Below are 16,694 nucleotides of genomic sequence, written 5' to 3'. Positions count from 1 at the left end.
GACAGCTCAAAAATTGGAAAAACACGTTATTGTCTGACTGCAATCTCTCTGCATACAGTGACTGATGCAGCCAATGCACAGTAACGTTAGGTTTCGTACCTTGTTGCGTAAAACAAAAACAATTTCAAAACTCATTTCTTCAGAGCGTGACCAAATCTAACCAAAATAAAATGAAGCTAGAATTGCAGGGATTGTACTGGAATATTAGACCTTAATATTTTTCATATATATATTATCATTTAACATTTTGGTCAAATATAGCCAATTTTACATAGAGGTGCGCACTGCGCAGATGTCCAAGGTTCCCACTTCCCACCTTGTGGGGACACCTCGGCCGTACTTGTCCATGTAATTAACTACGATGTGTGGGAGGGGTACATTGAAAACGTTATTTCTCATTCAAACATAAGCTTAAACTTCTATATTCCGTACAAGAAACGGCCATTGTGTTGACTTTATGGTCTTAAATGACCTACCATGATCCGTGACACGTGCAACCACTGAGAAGTTGTCGTAGTAATTGTCGTCGTACATTCCTCGGTAAAATGCCATGATTCCCTTTCAGGTTCTATTTTTGACAAGTTTGCTTCCAAATATCCCAGCAGTCGGCTTGTATTCATGTAGCTATCTATCACATTCCGGTACTGTAATATGATTATTAGACAAGAAGCAGGTGAATATCTTAGATACCAAGCAGCTAATAATTCCACACAGGTGACTGTAGTTCCAAATTATCCCATGTGGTAGTGCGGCCTGTTTGGACATTAGTGCTGCATCTCATTTGACCCCGCTGATGTATGACCCTGGTGTTCCGAAATATGTGCGCCCTCTGGTGGCCATTTGGCTTAAGGGCGTCTTAAGTCTAATCAGAACTGAACCTTTCATTTGTAGCAGCATGCATCTCTTTAAGTAAATAAATAACCAGAGCAATTAGCAATTCCTCAAAAGACTGTAGGCTAATAGCGTAAGCCAACAAGACTGTGTGTGCATGAAAGAGGGGGGGGGGTACTCCAATTTGAGCTGATGACACAAACAATTGACATCCGTGTTGTAATTAAATATAACAGATATAGCCTACATAGCTTGTGTTGAACAAAGTCTCACAAAGCCTTTTAAAACATGGATTGAAAAATAAAGTTTTGATTACTTTTGGTAAAATAAATACCACCTACCACTGTCATTACATTCAGATGTAGGCTAGTGGGAAGAACCATACCAGAGTCCTCTGGAAAAGTTTTTTATTATTATTTCAATTTCCTCAACCAGTGAAGAATAATTTTCTAAATCAAAAGATTTACTAAATCAAATCTCCATTCCCTTCATACCCTCAGTCACAGTGACTTTTGAGGCAATGGGCAAAAGTGTAGCTTGAAGAGAGAGTTGTCAGTGACATCTCAACCGTGAATGTTTATCATGCACAGTGCACACCCACAATGCCTCAGTCCACTTTGGTGATCTCTTCTGTGTTCCCCCCTCCAGAGTTCCCGTCTTGACACCAGGAGGAGGCTTTACTGATGGCCTGACTCAGTGAAGAGGTGAGCGACGCCAGTCCAATGAGGTACCCGTCCTCCCCGTTTCCCTCTGCCCATGGGACGTTGTGCTGCAGCTCAGTGCCCAGCACTGAAATGGTCTTTCCAAAGTCTATCATCCACACACTAGCCTTGCTGCTGTGGTCGTGGACAAAGAGGAGTGAGCTACCAATAACCTGGTGAGACATGTCAAAGAAAAGTTATTTAGCATATGGGCTGGGGTGGATGGATTAATTCATGCAAATTAGAGCCATGATTAATACATCATTAAAAAGATAACTGTAAATACTATAGATTCAAAAGACAAATGGGCTATTCTCTGGGATCAGATTATTAATCATTTCCAGATATAATTAAATCGTAATTCAGCGAAGCACATAAGAAAGAATTAAGGCTCACTTCTGTATTCAGACTAACCTCATGGGTTTTGAAAAATGGCGACTCATTTAAGGCTTCACTCAAGGCCTGGAGTCTGGAGTGGTAGGCCTTCTGTTGAGAGATATATGAGAAGAGGGAAGACATGGTGGACCCTATTGTAAACAAGTGTAATGCTTTATTATGGTGTCGTCCACAGTTAACAGTCTTGTATCGAGTTGTGCTTGAAATGTACTGTAATAAATTATTCAATCAATCAGGTGGAGTACAGTGTATAGTGGTTGTTGAGCAGCAGTAGGTAGGGGACAGAGAGAGGGCAATTGGATGAGGGGGATGGGTGAGAAAAATAAGATGGTGGTGATGAAAGATTGACTTGATATGAGATAACTGTGTGAAGCAGTGTAATATAGCTAGTGCTGCTCATCTGGCAGAGCAAACTGACCAGGATGTGAAGCTGACTCTTGGTGAACGAGAGCAAGGCGTCAGTGACTTGTGCTAAAGTCAGAATTTTCCTAAAGTCCCGCTGAATACTTCCGTTCTCCATCTGACTCAGAGAGAGAGAAACACAGGGACGTCAACTTACACCAGCGCGCACACATTTCAAATCGTCACATGTGCCCTAGTTTGAATAAATCAGAGTAATGTTGAGCTGTACAAATTACAGAGCAATCAATAAATATTGACTTTGTTATCCAATAAATGGAGTGAATTGTGTATGGGCGCGAGTGCATTGATAAGGTAATATTGAGTGCCGATACCACATACAGTAGCAGGCTCTAATGCAGCCTGACAGCAGGTCACAGGGTCAATTCCCGAGCCCGATGGCCTTTACTGTCTCCAAACATCTATACTATCCAAATAAAGGCAGAAAAGCCCCCAAAAACATTCCTACCATGATGCCCTCAATCCGGAATCCCAATGTGGAAGTAGAGGTGGTTTTGTCCTTCCACTGAAGGTAGCGCCATTTTGTCACCCCCTTTTGTGCGTGTTCTTCTGCTGTTGGAGCTGTCGGGTCGACTTTCACCATCTTCTCGTACAGATCACTCCGTAGCTTGGGTTTATTGCGTGCTGTCAACAGTTCCTCCTCCAGGTATGTCCTGAAAAGAAAACTCCAAACTGTCTACATTGTTTTAATGAGATCACACAACCTTAACGCCTAATTCATCGTCATCGTGCAAGCATCAATTAGGTTTTAGGCTCTTATTGCTATGCAGGACAGTCTGTGGATGTTTTGGGAATTCAGTACTTAAAAGAAAAAGAAAAGAATGTCATGGACATTATTATTGTGCCCGTTTCATTTGACATATTAAACTCATTCTACAAGGCTGGGGGGCCTTACCGGACACCCATCTTGCAGTCCATGATGACAGGTCTCTTCAGGCCACAGAGCAGGTCCTCCAGGCGAACGTACGTGTGCCCTCCCCGGGTCATCAAGCCATGGTACTGTGGGACAAAAGGCTTCAGCGGGTCTGTCATGAGGCAGGCCAGACACGATGCCTCCACATCACTGTACAACTTCAACACCTCGCCCCCCTCAATCGTCTGGAAGTTACCTACAGTGGCAACAGGTAAAGTGTGGATGAAATACTGCTTAATGAAAAAGGCTGTGGTGATTTAAGAGCAGCACTCCCATTATGATAAGTATACTGTACATTTGTACAGGTCCACTCCATTATGCTGGTTCAAGCTACAAACTGCCGGAAATTATGTAAAATAATATGACAGCAGCAAAAGGTACACGCGTGTGCAAGCGTGCGTGTGTGCATGCGTGCGAGAGAGAGAAGCACACATGCCTTGATGTCCAGCCAGCTGGACCCAGGAACTCTGCTGTTCCACTGACCATTGCATCATGTTCAGGAATGTCTTCCAAGACCGACACTGGGGAAAAAGAAGATGGAGACGAAATGGTAGAAATACCATTATGGAGCCACATATGTAGGAGTTTATATTATCATACAAATAGCATTAATATGGAGAGACCGATGCTAACATGGAAGGCTCCTGAGCCAGGGTTGGATTCTGGGCTCTGGCACTTCAGAGCGTGCCAGAGCAGTGTATTCATAGTCATATAATGTGTATGAAGTGATAATGCTTACAGCCTGTATCACCAAGACTGACATGACGGCAACAACTGCTACTAATACTTAGCCTACTGTATCCACTACTACACCATGATGCATGACTGTGCAATGTGCATATGTATAGTATAAAAAGCAAGAAATTAAAGCTCAAGCATGCTTTCCACAAGTCCAGCTCTTTCAGGCTGCATAATAGTTTGGAACATTGTTTTTCTGGCTTGTTGTAGTGGAAGTCACTTGCCTCATGCTCACATGTCATCTATTGGCTATCCTATTGTTCTCCTATACTGCCTTTGGAATTGGATTTAGCATTACTTTATTCACCAGTTATGTGCATCACATAACCCTCCTATATCTCATTAAATTTGGCATTTAGCAGACACTCTTATCCAGAGAGACTCTTTACAAGTGTAAGAGATCAGAGTAAGTAGCATTACACAAACAAGGTCTAAATAGTAGGGTAGGGTGCAAATAAAAACAATTAAGGCCCACAACGGATATTAGGTAATGGGTACACATCAAATCTAACTAGGAAAAGAAATAGGCAACAAGAGATACACAAAAAGATTCCCACTAACATTCCTGTACATATGCATGTTATCATGCAAGATGTCAGAGCACTGCACAGGTTCCAGTGTTCAGTAGGCCTTGTGGTGCCAAGCCAACTATCATTCTGGCAGTGTTGTTTGGCAGATCACAGCACAATTAAAAATGGTGCCATTCTGTCTCTCTTGTTACCATTCTATGGCAAGGTATACATTAATGCCAATCGTGTTTTTGATGGATGGTATAGGCCTACGGACAAGCCCCTTTCTTTTCCCCTCATCTTTCTCATATCTGAAGCCAAGCATGGCATGCAAATGCCATTCAAATCTAACGGTGCCATGGCTATCTTTCAAACCCATGCAAATCACCAGGACCACAGGAGCTGCTGAGAACAGTTGAGAAACAAAGTTTTGATGTCTCTTTCACGGAAAACCATTGCAGTTACATACAGAGCCGAGCGCAGCAACTCATAATTCTGTGATGTTGAGGAATTATCATAATATACTGTAGTGCATGTCATGGGTCATTTGAATAAGTAGTAAAGGATAGATTCACTCATTCATCCACCCATTCTTTGCATGAGCTCCTCTCACCTTTCTGAGGGTGTTCCTCTTTGAGCCGGCATCCTCCTTGTCACTGAAGACTTCATCACTCTCAGCGGAGGAAAAGGTGAAGGAGGCAGAGGATTGTAAGAGGCGGGAGAGGATGGGATGTGGGGAAGACCATTGGGTTGCCTGTCTCACCGGCCCCTCACCAACTTCGCCCATCGTATTTATCCGACTGCTCCCATCACTCCCTCCCTCCATCTCAGAGTGATCACCAATGTTTCTTTCCTCACTATCCGCTTCGGTTCCATCCGTCTCAGAATTCACACCTATATCGCCCTCTGGGGTGTCATGGAACATTCTCCCACTATCTAAACTGCCACGCTTTACCTCCTCTGGGGGGCTGGTCTCCTTCCCCAGTCTCATTGCTTTACCATCTTGCTTTCCTCCAGTCTCTTCCATTCTTCCTCTCCCGTTCCATCTCTCTCTCCCACTGCCCCCTAATCTTTGTCTCCTCGTCGCTCTCCATCTCGCCTTCAACTGGGCCCTCGATTCCCTGGCAGTCAGTGTGTCATTTGTTCTCTCATCGTCTCTCCCCCCTTGCTTAAACTGCACTTCCTCTGTACTCTCTTCCCTCACCCTCTGTTGAACACGGAGATGGGGTCTGTGAGTGACACGAAGTTCCGAATAGCACTGAACCTCTTCCCCGAAATCATTCTGTCTCACCCGTTCAGACTCATCATGTTCCCCAACGCACTGACTGAATGGGGGGAAGCTTTTTGTCCACTGGAGTCTGGGCCTCCGTGTCCTGAACGGCCCTTTGCTAATTGACAGGCGTTGGTGCATCTTCAAAGATAGTCCATCTGACACATCGTCAGTGGGGGCTGTCTCGTTCACCGTCATCTTCCCTTCAACGTTTGCTATCCCCCCTTTGTATTCTGTTCCTCCTTGTACCTTTTCTGCCTCCGTGTCCGACGTGTTCGTCCTGGTTACTGGATCCTCACCGAGAGCGGATGGATGATGCGTCTGCTCCATGTTTCAAACACGCTTGGCCAGTTCTTTTCCAAATATGTGGTAATTAAGTCAGAGAAATGTGTGCAGAAAAGTTGCATAATTTTAAATACTTTTCAGAAAATTCATATTGAAATCTAAGTAAGACACTGTATACAGTTATGAAAATTATTGTACTGAAGACATCATTAGACCCAACACTGCAAATGACATAATACAGTACAGGTATCAGAAGTAAAGCTAAACTGCTTTTATCCAGTTCTGTGCTACAAAAGGAACTTCAGTAAGTATAAATCTTGTGGAAAGTAGGCTACTTTACCTCTCCAACCTGTCTTCTTTGACTGTCAGCAAGCAACGTTATTCTGCTCCTTCTCGTGTGTGTGTGTGTGTACTGTACACTACAGTATGTCTGTTCCTGTGTTAATCCTTTTTGATAAAACATTTTGCATACAGTGACGCCACAGAATTTCCAAAAAAACATCCAGCAGCAATATCAGGTAAACATTTGCCTGAAATAGGTACCCCTTTGTAACATATACGGTACACTGTATAACAGGTTTTCCCCTGTACCAATGATGACTACCGGTATACACTTTTTGTAGATATATTCGTTATAGAAAATAGAAACATTTAGCTGAAGTGGCTTTAAAGAGAGAAAAGTATCTTATCTGAATGATATTGATTAATTAATTAATTTATTTATCTATAATTAATAAAGCACTAGACTGGACCCGTTCTGCCATTGAAAACATATTCTGAAACTTTACAGTAACAAAAACCTTCAGTGAAACCAAACCTTTGGGTTTGACTCACATGTGCACCATAAATCATTTAACCATCCTTTACTGTATTTATTTTAAACATCAATGCAGGATGAAAATGTAAACAACACATGGAGAAATAACTGCTAATAGACTGATATATATATATATATATCCTTTTACACCGAACCCCTGGGTAAACAACATAACTTACAACTGTAACAACCCCCACTTGTCTTTTTGCCCCACCTAGTGGTCATGAAGAATCACTGTCATTTATGAACAAAACAGACAACCGGAAAGTACTTGTGTCTCATGTATCAAGTCTCATGTCAGCACCAGTCATTCACATGCAGGTTTCCCCCTGGGTCAGGTCTGTGGGTCTTATATGAAGTAGATTCACTGGGGAGTCCTCCGATGCATTCATTTCTGTAGCAGAATTACACGCGTCAATAAAGAGAGTACATTGAGCCTCACTAAAATGTAATTTGTGACAAAAGTAAGTGTGTGCGTGCGTGTGTGTACCTGCAGTGCTGTCCTCATGATCCTCATGCTGAGCTTTATAACTCCTCCTCTCCTTCTTAAGTGAATTTCCCCTTCTGTTCTGTGTAAAATAATACAGTGAGCAATGTAGAGATATACTGTAGAGACCCAAACCCTACACACCTGAGCATCAATTAATCTGTGGTGTAGAAATGGACCCTTGCGGGTCTATATTTACAGTTGAACACTCATAGTTTCTTCAATATGCAACCTGAAACAACACATACAGTACTATACAGGCTGATTTAGACGTGCGCCAGTGATGCACTCAGAAAATAGAAGATCTACAGTACAAGCTCACAAGCTTGTACATTTAGAAAATGTATATAAATCAGGCTTAACAATGACAGAGACACTGACAGAGCTATTATAGGTCACAACAACAGACCTACACAGGCAAATACTACTCATCAAATAACCACAAATATAACCAAAATGGAACCCACCCTCCACCACCACCACCCCACCCATGGAGTGCGATGTGTACAGTAAGAGCAAAAAGGTTGTGTTTATATGGTAAATTGCGTCTCTAAACGTTGCCATTTAGACACAGTGTTTGTCCATTGACCTGCTGTGATGTCCACGATCCTTCTCTCAAGGAGCCAAGGAGCAGGAGAACGCTGAGGAACATGAAGTTGCTGGTCACGCCTATGATCGCTGACACCAGAGGGAAGTGGTGCAATATGTACCTTACGAAATAATACACAGAATATTTGAATTGATCAGAATAATGTTGTCAGCATAGGCTTTTTCACATGCTAGTTCACATGAAGCAGTAAAACAGTACCATGTAACTTTTAATTTAATACAATTATCAATCTACAATTTAATCTTTTGGGAGTAGTAAAGGAGTCATTTAATTTCTGTCACAGCCTATTGCTCAAAGATCACAAACACATTACATTAGATTTAGAAAGTGTGCATTGGACACTCACCTTATGCCAGAGAAGTGAGCATATATGAAGAGCTGAGATGAATAAATCTGCACCTTACTAGACAGGATCTCAATGAAGGCTCCAACAGCAGAAGCATACTGCACACAGAGAAACGCCTGTTATACTGTAGGTATGAAAACAAAACACACAGAGAGAGAGAGAGAGAGAGAGAGAGAGAGAGAGAGAGAGAGAGAGAGAGAGAACTAGTCTTGCACTCACAGAGCTGTCTGTGTAGTCAGAGAATATTTCCACCTCCAGCAGCTGCTTCTGTTCAGCCACTCCAGTCAGGTATGCTGGGAGGAACAGGAGCGTCCCAAGGGACCTCAACAGGCTGGAACGATACCTCAGCATGGTCTAAACCAGAAGAGGATGACACCATCAAGCTCTCATATACAGTACATATATGTGGCACAAATTTTGCATCTAATTGGAGTTCAATTACTTGTGTTGTGAGCTTGTATTGGCTCATTCTGATTACAGTAAGTAAGTAGCCTAATTAGTTTAGACAAATGCTATGTTTGATGTTTACCTGCTATACTAGTTACTTTGTTGCTCTTAATTGTTTTCATCTGCACTCCATTTACGTGACATCATTTGTTGACTAGGGTTCACCCCACATTAAATCTTTCATTTTGTAAGTCCCTTGGATAAAACCATCAGCTAAATGCCTACATTGTAAGACTGGGACTCTAAAATCTGTTCAAGTTTGTTTTCATTCATACAGTTGAAATTCCCCATTGAAATGACCTACTCTGTAGTATACAGTAGATGGCAGTAGAGCACCATGGACAAGCGTAAAGCAGTGATAACCTGACATGACCTATGTGGTATGATTTGGAGTTAGTGTGCATTAGTAGTGTACTGCAGTACTCACAAAGCGAGAGCTGGATGCAGAGACAAGCAGGCTGGCCTGGAAGAGCGCAACAGCATGAGTAACTTGCAATGGAAGAGCGTTTTTGAGTGTGTGTGTGTGTGTGTGTGTGTGTGTGTGTGTGTGTGTGTGTGTGTGTGTGTGTGTGTGTGTGTGTGTGTGTGTGTGTGTGTGTGTGTGTGTCAAAGACAGTGTATGCATGTGCACATGCATATTGATATGACCATGTATGACCATCTAGTGTATGAACAATGAATCTCTGAATAACTCACAGAATGGGCAGAGGAGGCAACCTCCTTCCCTTCGCGGGAATAACAGCTCATCCTGATCATAAACATCCCTAGCTCCCGATTGGTTGGGGAATCAGGCATCTCCAACACCAGAGAGATTCGATAGGGATGACCAAATGTCAACGCCTGAAATGGTGGGTTCGCCATATAGTTTATAAAATGAAACAAAATACAGACAAATTAAGTTAAATATCAGAGACAGACACAGTAAATAGACACAGTAGATAGACAGACACCCACCTGACTCTTTCCGTTAACCAGTAGGGAGATGTTGGCCACAGGATAGGTGCATGGATGGGAACTTAACGACTCACAGTTGGTCCTTAAAAACAATGCAAAGTTAATATGCAAGTCTCTCTCTCTTTCTGTATTTGTGTGTGTGTGTGTGTGTGTGTGTGTGTGTGTGTGTGTGTGTGTGTGTGTGTGTGTGTGTGTGTGTGTGTGTGTGTGTGTGTGTCAGAACGAGGGAATAATATACACGAACAATCATGAATAATTGTAGGCCTATGTATTGTCTGAGGGAGAAGAGAACAGGTCACATACACACCTGTAATAGTAGTGTACGGGGGTAGCATACGCTGGATTTGGCATGTAAGAGTAATAGAAGGCACTATATAAAAATGTGGCTGTCCAGAGGAGTAGGAACACAGCACTCAATACGACCGCTCCCCACAACAACCTCTGGCGGACATGGAACATTGCGATGATGACAGTGTCCCTGAGCCACAGCAACGTTGGGTCAAGAAGGTCTGGTTCTGACTGTGACTCATCTTCAGAGCAGCCGAGATCCTCACTTTGTTGATCCATAAATCAAACCAGCTGATGGCTTAAAAATATAAATTATACATGCCCTTATTCACAAACGGTATATATTTTTTATTATATCTTACGCTGCAGCATCATAAAGCTATATGGTTCATCAATGTATCCTATCTGAGGCTGAGCTAGCCAGGCCCAAGATAAGCCATCATATTGATGGTGATGATGATGAATGGTATAATCTTAAAACAGTACTGTATCCAATTCCAATATCAGTCACAACTTCAAGCAGAAACATAAACGCCAGCCAGGTATCATGCAAAAACAATGGATTAAGAACAAAGCAATCAAAGCAGCCTACATTTTCTTTCCAACTACACTGTAAACATCCTACTCCCAACTCATTGTTTAGTGAATACTACTGAAATAAGACACAGTCCCACCCCCCCACATTAGCTTCATAGCATGCTAGTTTGAAGCAATAATATAATCTGCTTTATTATTAATAGCGTGAATTTCACTCACCACTGACTGAATCTTAATTCTGATCCTGTGGTGCAATCAACTGTTGCACTGTCTTCAAGACTTGCTTAACAACTTCGATGGACCATGATGAAACACTCGAGTCTTGTGTTACGCGTGAACGCCAGTCCAATCAACTTCAGAGAGAGAGAGAGAGAGAGAGAGAGAGAGAGAGAGAGAGAGAGAGAGAGAGAGAGAGAGAGAGAGAGAGAGAGAGAGAGATCAGCTGTCTTTTGTTTATGCAGTGTTGACTTGGCACTTGGCAGCTGCCAACTGTAACAGAGAGTATTAGGCTGTGTGACTGTGAGTGCAGATCTAGCATGCACAAGTTCAACATTTAACCTACTTTGATGTTCAGCAAGGGCTGCTACAGTACTATAGCTGTGTAATGAGACCTTATCAATAGATCGCCTATAGTTCTCTTATGGTCACCAAAGGTTTGGAAGATGCGGGCATCATTTGGTGAGAACCATAGAGAACCGCTAGTTTTATTATTTATTATTATATTATTGTATATTGTATTTTTTAAACAAATACCGGTAGCCTAACTATCACTTACCCATCCTACCTTTAACAGTATAGATGAAATGTTGATGTCAGAAGAAGTAACAAACATAAAAGAAAACAGAAATGATCAGAAAAGACAAGTCAGTCAACAAATCATTGAAATCGTGTTGTGAAAATCTAATTTAGCTATGGGTGGGCCCTTTTCACATTCTCAGACAGGTCAAAAGTGTACAAAATGGTAAAAAAAAAACATATATATATATAGGCCTACCGGTATATATATATATATATATATATATATATATTTCGCAAAATTTTAACTGGAATTATCTAGAATATGACACATAAATTGCAACAGAGCTCTCTTTTTATCATCTCAACATGTTAAGGGATGAGAGAGCCAGGTTATATGGATCATCATCTCATTGCAGTTGATATGATATAGGACTTCTAGTATATGTAAAATAAACTTGAACGTTGAACCTATAGTCATCACTAGACGGTCAAAGTCAGTGTGTAAATAATGGACAGTAGTTCAACATATAGTCGAGGAAGTTGGCAGAGTTTTTAGATGGCCTGGCTATAAATAATTATAACTTGTGGTGAATATATATTTCAATATAAGTCAAAAGATTTGAAATATCTGATTAGGGTGCGCTGACTAAATAAGAACTGCTGCACTGTTGTATATGTCTAAACAGGTTTAAGGTATAAGTGCATTGTATAGTCATAGCACGTCATAGTACATAATGTATATCATAGTAGTATAGATGTATAGCTTATATGTATAGTTTCATTATAGATATTCCACTGTTACTTTCTTAGCTTACGCATGTTTCATGATAAATGTTTTTATGTGATGTATTCCCCATGCTTTTTGTTCTTGCTTAATGTAAGTCGCTCTGGATTAAGAGCGTCTGCTAAATGCCTAAATTGTAAATTGTAAGGTAAGAACATGAAATCAAGTTTATAGAGTAATAATAACATAAATTCCAAACATTTCTGTTGCTAATTATCTCACATTTAGCAACAGCCCTTTTATAGTATTAGTAAAAGGCCCCATCACCCATGGGGCAGACTGTGGTGGACATGAAATTGATTTAAAATTTGATGACTTTTGCTGTGTGGGTCAGGTAGAAAACAGTTCTGTATTTCTTGTAAAAACAGGCATTTTGAAAGTTACTCAAAGTCATCAAAATAAACATGATGGGCTCCAGCTTGATAAATGGGTCAAAATATAGTAATCTACCATACAGCTTTGGTGTTGATATCAGCACTGCAGACTCAGAGCCTTTGCTTGACACTGTGAGTCACAGTAAGCCTGGTGAAGCGAGGTTATGGTCACAGTGGATGGGTGGTTATGACAGAGTCATAAGCACCGATAGGCGATATGGCCAGTTTGGCCACTGCATGGCCATAGGGAGCAAAGGTTTGATGGATGAGGTCTACCTATATCAAGGACACCCCTAGTGTCTGTGGTGGGTGAATTTGATGCCAGCATTCACAATTCTTTCCCAGCTTGTTTCTGAGGAGGAGAGGTGGATGAGAGAGAGTGTGTGGGGAAAGTGACCTTGGGCAAATGGAGAACCCCATGTGGCATTGAGGAGTGAGGACTGCTGTAGCGTGTCATTGGTCACCGTTATTCTGAAAACAAGGGTGGCAGCCTGCAGCAGATGCATTGGTGAATGCAGTAGGGGAAATTGTCCGTTGGTAGTTCCATTCCAATGCCCTAGCGACCCATACCAACAGTCGTTAAGACATGTGAATACCGTGACTCCTTCAAAACCGCTCTCAAAGGGCACCTATATACAGACGGCTGCAATTCGAAACTGGCCCCCGTAAAATTAGAATCCCCCCACCCTCTAAAAAACATATACAGTGAGGGCACTGTATATGTTTTTTCCCCTTTTTTAATACCTCCTTTTATGATGATTTCCTGTTTTTTGATTATATAGAAGCTGAAATGTACTGTAATTCTGCAAATTCTTAATAAATACGTCAGTCAATCAATCAATCAATCAATCAATCAATCAATCAATCAATCAATCAATCAATCAATCAATCAATCAATCAATCAATCCGACCCTGTGTGAATGGAGGCTGTTTACTCCCCAGAGTACCCAGAAAATCAATTCAGTGTGTGTGTGTGTGTGTGTGTGTGTGTGTGTGTGTGTGTGTGTGTGTGTGTGTGTGTGTGTGTGTGTGTGTGTGCGCGCGCGCGCGCGTAACTCTAGAGGGCAGCACAAACAAACAGAAAATACCCGCCAAAATGTCTTCCTACGTAGAAGAAGAAGATCCCGTCCAATCAGACCACCGCCATCCAGGAAGCGGTAAATCCACACACAGCAGAGTTGTTTATCAAAATCCACACACAGTCAGACAGAGGTTTGGGAGCTCGGAAAGGAAGGTAAACATATGATTTGCATTTAAAAACATAAACGTGTTTAATAGTGTGCAAGGAAGTTATTCTCCGTTTGTTAAACGTACATTTTCTTAATTTATCAATTTCCACGTTACTTTGTAGTTTGTACTACCTATTACAACTACAATGACATGATATAAATATATGAGTCGACTCGACACTCGGTAGTACTATACCAGAAAGAACACACACACACACACACACACACGCGCGCGCGCGACACGTGACATTGGTAAAACACGATGGGAGGGCACTGTCACCATAGATTGATAGATATATCTATGACTGTCACTGACATCTGGACACATTGATGTAAAATTGTCTATTTTCCGAAATAATAGACCTGCCGAATGTTTAAGTATATTATATATACACACACACAAACATAGGCTATACTTTTTTGTGCCAATTTTGCATCGGTTTCCAGATGTCCCTAGTAGTGCCCACTTACAGTATGCTATTACCGTTCAATTCACATACTCCGGCAAATCAAATCCCACTGGAGCTTCATATAGTACTTTAGCATTCAAGTGTGCTTTTCTCTGTTGTGTTGCAGTAACACGATGTCTTGCAACAGCAGTGTGATCAATGTGAAGCTGTCATCAGTGGATCAGGTAGATCGAGTCCCGGTCCACCTAATGCCTTGTGAGATAGAACACAACGGGCCCGCCCAGGTCTCGCAGTACTTCTCAGCTACCACGAAAGACCGCAAACATGGTATGGTGTTATAAGGATGTCAGCCACTTATACTATGTATAATAATATTATGTCTGAGAATCAGGGGGGGCTATTGAGCCAGACATGCATTACAAATAGACAGATATGGAAGGCTAAACAGATGTCTCCTCAACTTGTGACTTCACAGAGATACATTTTTGTTATCGTTAATTAATCCAACTATATATAGTAAAATCGCATGCTAACTGATCTAACTTTACTGTATTGTGTTCCCTGTGCCCACATCCTGCAGAGAAAACGGTGTCATTCAGGGGTCGTGAGTTGAGAGGGCAGGAGGTCACCTGTCCACAGGGCTACACTGGCCTTGTGCTGAAGGAGATCAACAAACCGGGCTCAGACCAGGAGGTAAACAACATTAACGTTCCCTATAAGGGTACAGTCACATCAGAGTACATCAGAGGGACAGCGCATGTCCGATGTTTTGGAGATAAAACCAGAGAGGCCAGACTGAGATGGTTTGGACATGTACACAGGAGGGATAATGAGTAAATCGGTAGAAGGATGTTGAGGTTGGAACTGCCAGGCAGGAGACCTAGGGGAAGTATTGGTTCACCGATCTGATTGCCAGCCCACCTGCCCTACCCGGTAGAAAACAGCGGAGTACACTAATAGACGCTCCAGATCCGGAAGAGGAAGCTTGACCCGGAAAAGTTGAGCTGTGATTGGCCAGTAGTCACTTGAGTGGCAGCGAGAGACATGGAGTCGCATGAGTGACGTCACTTGGGCAGCGACACAGCGTGCCTTCAGCACTTACACTTGACTTTATGCCTTCATGCCTTTAATGGAGACACGTCGTTCCAATGAATTGCAATGAGGCATCTATTTTTTACACTGACTGAGTACACTGACGTCACCAAATTTGGAGCGACGCCCCTCTGTACTGTTATTGTTGTTGTAAGTTGGCTCCAACTTCCTATGCCAGATTTTCCAATGCGTTCTCCAGGCTTTCATGTAAGACTGTACCCTATCATTGCAAGGTCCAGTCAGCAAATTCAGTAGACTTGTTAATATGATGATCTGTCCATCACCCATTCAGCATGGCTGAACCAGGAATTCAGCCTAAAGGTTTTACCTACTTAGAGTTTGAGCTTTGTCATTGTCACATTGTCATATTCTTTGTCCAAGTTCTACTAAATTACATGTTTGTCTTATACCCAGGACAGAACCGTGAAGGTGTCATCTATGTTTGATAAACTGACCTACTGGAACCTGGAGACCCCTCCCAACACTGACGATGCTATTGTCATGGCAATGGGCTGGCCAGAGATAGCAGATGCAGTGAGTGACTCTCCTACCTGTCTTAAGGCCTGATCAGATGGGACGCATTTTGCAGGCAGCAATGCCTTTTTTGTGCATTCTACAAAGCAGCCCAGCAAGCACGGTCCGGACCTGTACGAATTAGTGACATCTCTATTGGGGCCAGATCAAGTCAAACCAAGACTAGTCAGATCTGGCCCAGAATATCACCTGATTTCAACCAACATAAATTCTGCCCACTAAGACGGACGTCCCTGGATGAATCAGAGAGTCCGATTGAGGCCAGATCAACTTAAGTCATATCATTCATAATAGTTGCTTTACAACACAAAAGTAGCTCAAAGTATCTCTTAAAGTACATTGATAATTACAGCACGATGGCCCAGCTGCTAAATCACATCCTGACTGATGTGCCCTTTATGGATAATTGGACAAGGGGTTATATTTATTATCTTATTTATAAATCATTGTTAGTTTGGCTTGCCTGAGGTACAATTTCCAAGATTGCTCTTCGAGATTGTGCATTTTTTGGTTCTTTGGCAATGTTCTTCAGTCCATGTTTTCTTTTCAACAGAATGTACTATATAATTTATGCCATATGTAGTGCATACCAATATCTTTTCTCTTCACAGATCCATGGGCCAGTGGAGGATTAATGGGTGTACCTTCCTGAAGGGATCATTACCATCTGACTGAGCGAAGAAGTTTGGCTTTGTTAGGAATGAGTGTGTGCGAGTGTCTCTGTATGTCATTGTTGAAAGCCCAAAAGCAGGGTATACTTTTGTAATTTCTTTCCCAAATATATATTCTTTAAAGTAAAAATAAAACAAATAAAAAAAATAAGTGACCAACATGTTTATTCAATATTGACAATTCACAGTAATGAAGTAACATTTAGCCTAAGCATATTGGCTACAATTCCCATGAATATAGTTTTTTGTCAAAGCTTACAGTCAGGTGCAAAGTCTGGAGTGTCAGAGCAGGGTCACACGCATGCCTAGTGCC

General features: G+C 41.9%; 3 protein-coding genes across 5 annotated transcripts; 1 reads left to right on the top strand and 2 right to left on the bottom strand.

Annotated features, from left to right (window-relative positions):
- Positions 1-1,320: 1,320 nt before the first annotated feature.
- Positions 1,321-6,126, bottom strand: LOC308322284 (inositol-trisphosphate 3-kinase A-like). Its single transcript, XM_080773480.1, has 7 exons — positions 5,122-6,126; positions 3,677-3,782; positions 3,244-3,457; positions 2,797-3,001; positions 2,347-2,448; positions 1,947-2,018; positions 1,321-1,705 (listed from the first exon to the last, which is right to left on the bottom strand). The coding sequence occupies exons 1-7, from the start codon at positions 6,106-6,108 to the stop codon at positions 1,439-1,441; spliced, it is 1,953 nt and encodes a 650-aa protein (XP_080629606.1). The 5' UTR covers positions 6,109-6,126; the 3' UTR covers positions 1,321-1,438.
- A 778-nt stretch (positions 6,127-6,904) lies between these two features.
- LOC308322795 (seipin-like) lies at positions 6,905-10,901 on the bottom strand. 3 transcript variants are annotated; one of them, XR_013964754.1, is made up of 10 exons: positions 10,769-10,901; positions 10,032-10,310; positions 9,725-9,806; positions 9,467-9,610; positions 9,198-9,233; positions 8,543-8,677; positions 8,324-8,421; positions 7,957-8,077; positions 7,371-7,444; positions 6,905-7,274 (listed from the first exon to the last, which is right to left on the bottom strand). XR_013964754.1 is itself a non-coding variant. In XM_080774250.1 (10 exons), the coding sequence occupies exons 2-10, from the start codon at positions 10,289-10,291 to the stop codon at positions 7,192-7,194; spliced, it is 1,038 nt and encodes a 345-aa protein (XP_080630376.1). In that variant the 5' UTR covers positions 10,292-10,310; positions 10,769-10,901; the 3' UTR covers positions 6,905-7,191. The 3 variants fall into 3 exon arrangements, 2 of the variants coding, with proteins under 2 accessions (XP_080630376.1, XP_080630377.1); XM_080774250.1 differs by having other exon boundaries at positions 7,371-7,449; XM_080774251.1 differs by lacking the exon at positions 9,198-9,233 and having other exon boundaries at positions 7,371-7,449.
- Positions 10,902-13,615: 2,714 nt separating this feature from the next.
- On the top strand, positions 13,616-16,482 carry rnaseh2c (ribonuclease H2, subunit C). The gene is made up of 5 exons (XM_080774284.1): positions 13,616-13,679; positions 14,251-14,411; positions 14,665-14,777; positions 15,591-15,710; positions 16,322-16,482. The coding sequence occupies exons 2-5, from the start codon at positions 14,258-14,260 to the stop codon at positions 16,343-16,345; spliced, it is 411 nt and encodes a 136-aa protein (XP_080630410.1). The 5' UTR covers positions 13,616-13,679; positions 14,251-14,257; the 3' UTR covers positions 16,346-16,482.
- Positions 16,483-16,694: the final 212 nt, after the last annotated feature.

Source organism: Protomyctophum bolini (genome assembly GCF_963924005.1).
Source record: "Protomyctophum bolini genome assembly, chromosome: 10".
Lineage (NCBI taxonomy): Eukaryota > Metazoa > Chordata > Actinopteri > Myctophiformes > Myctophidae > Protomyctophum > Protomyctophum bolini.
The sequence above is the reverse complement of the archived record's forward strand: the minus strand, read 5'-3'. Positions and strand labels throughout refer to the sequence as shown.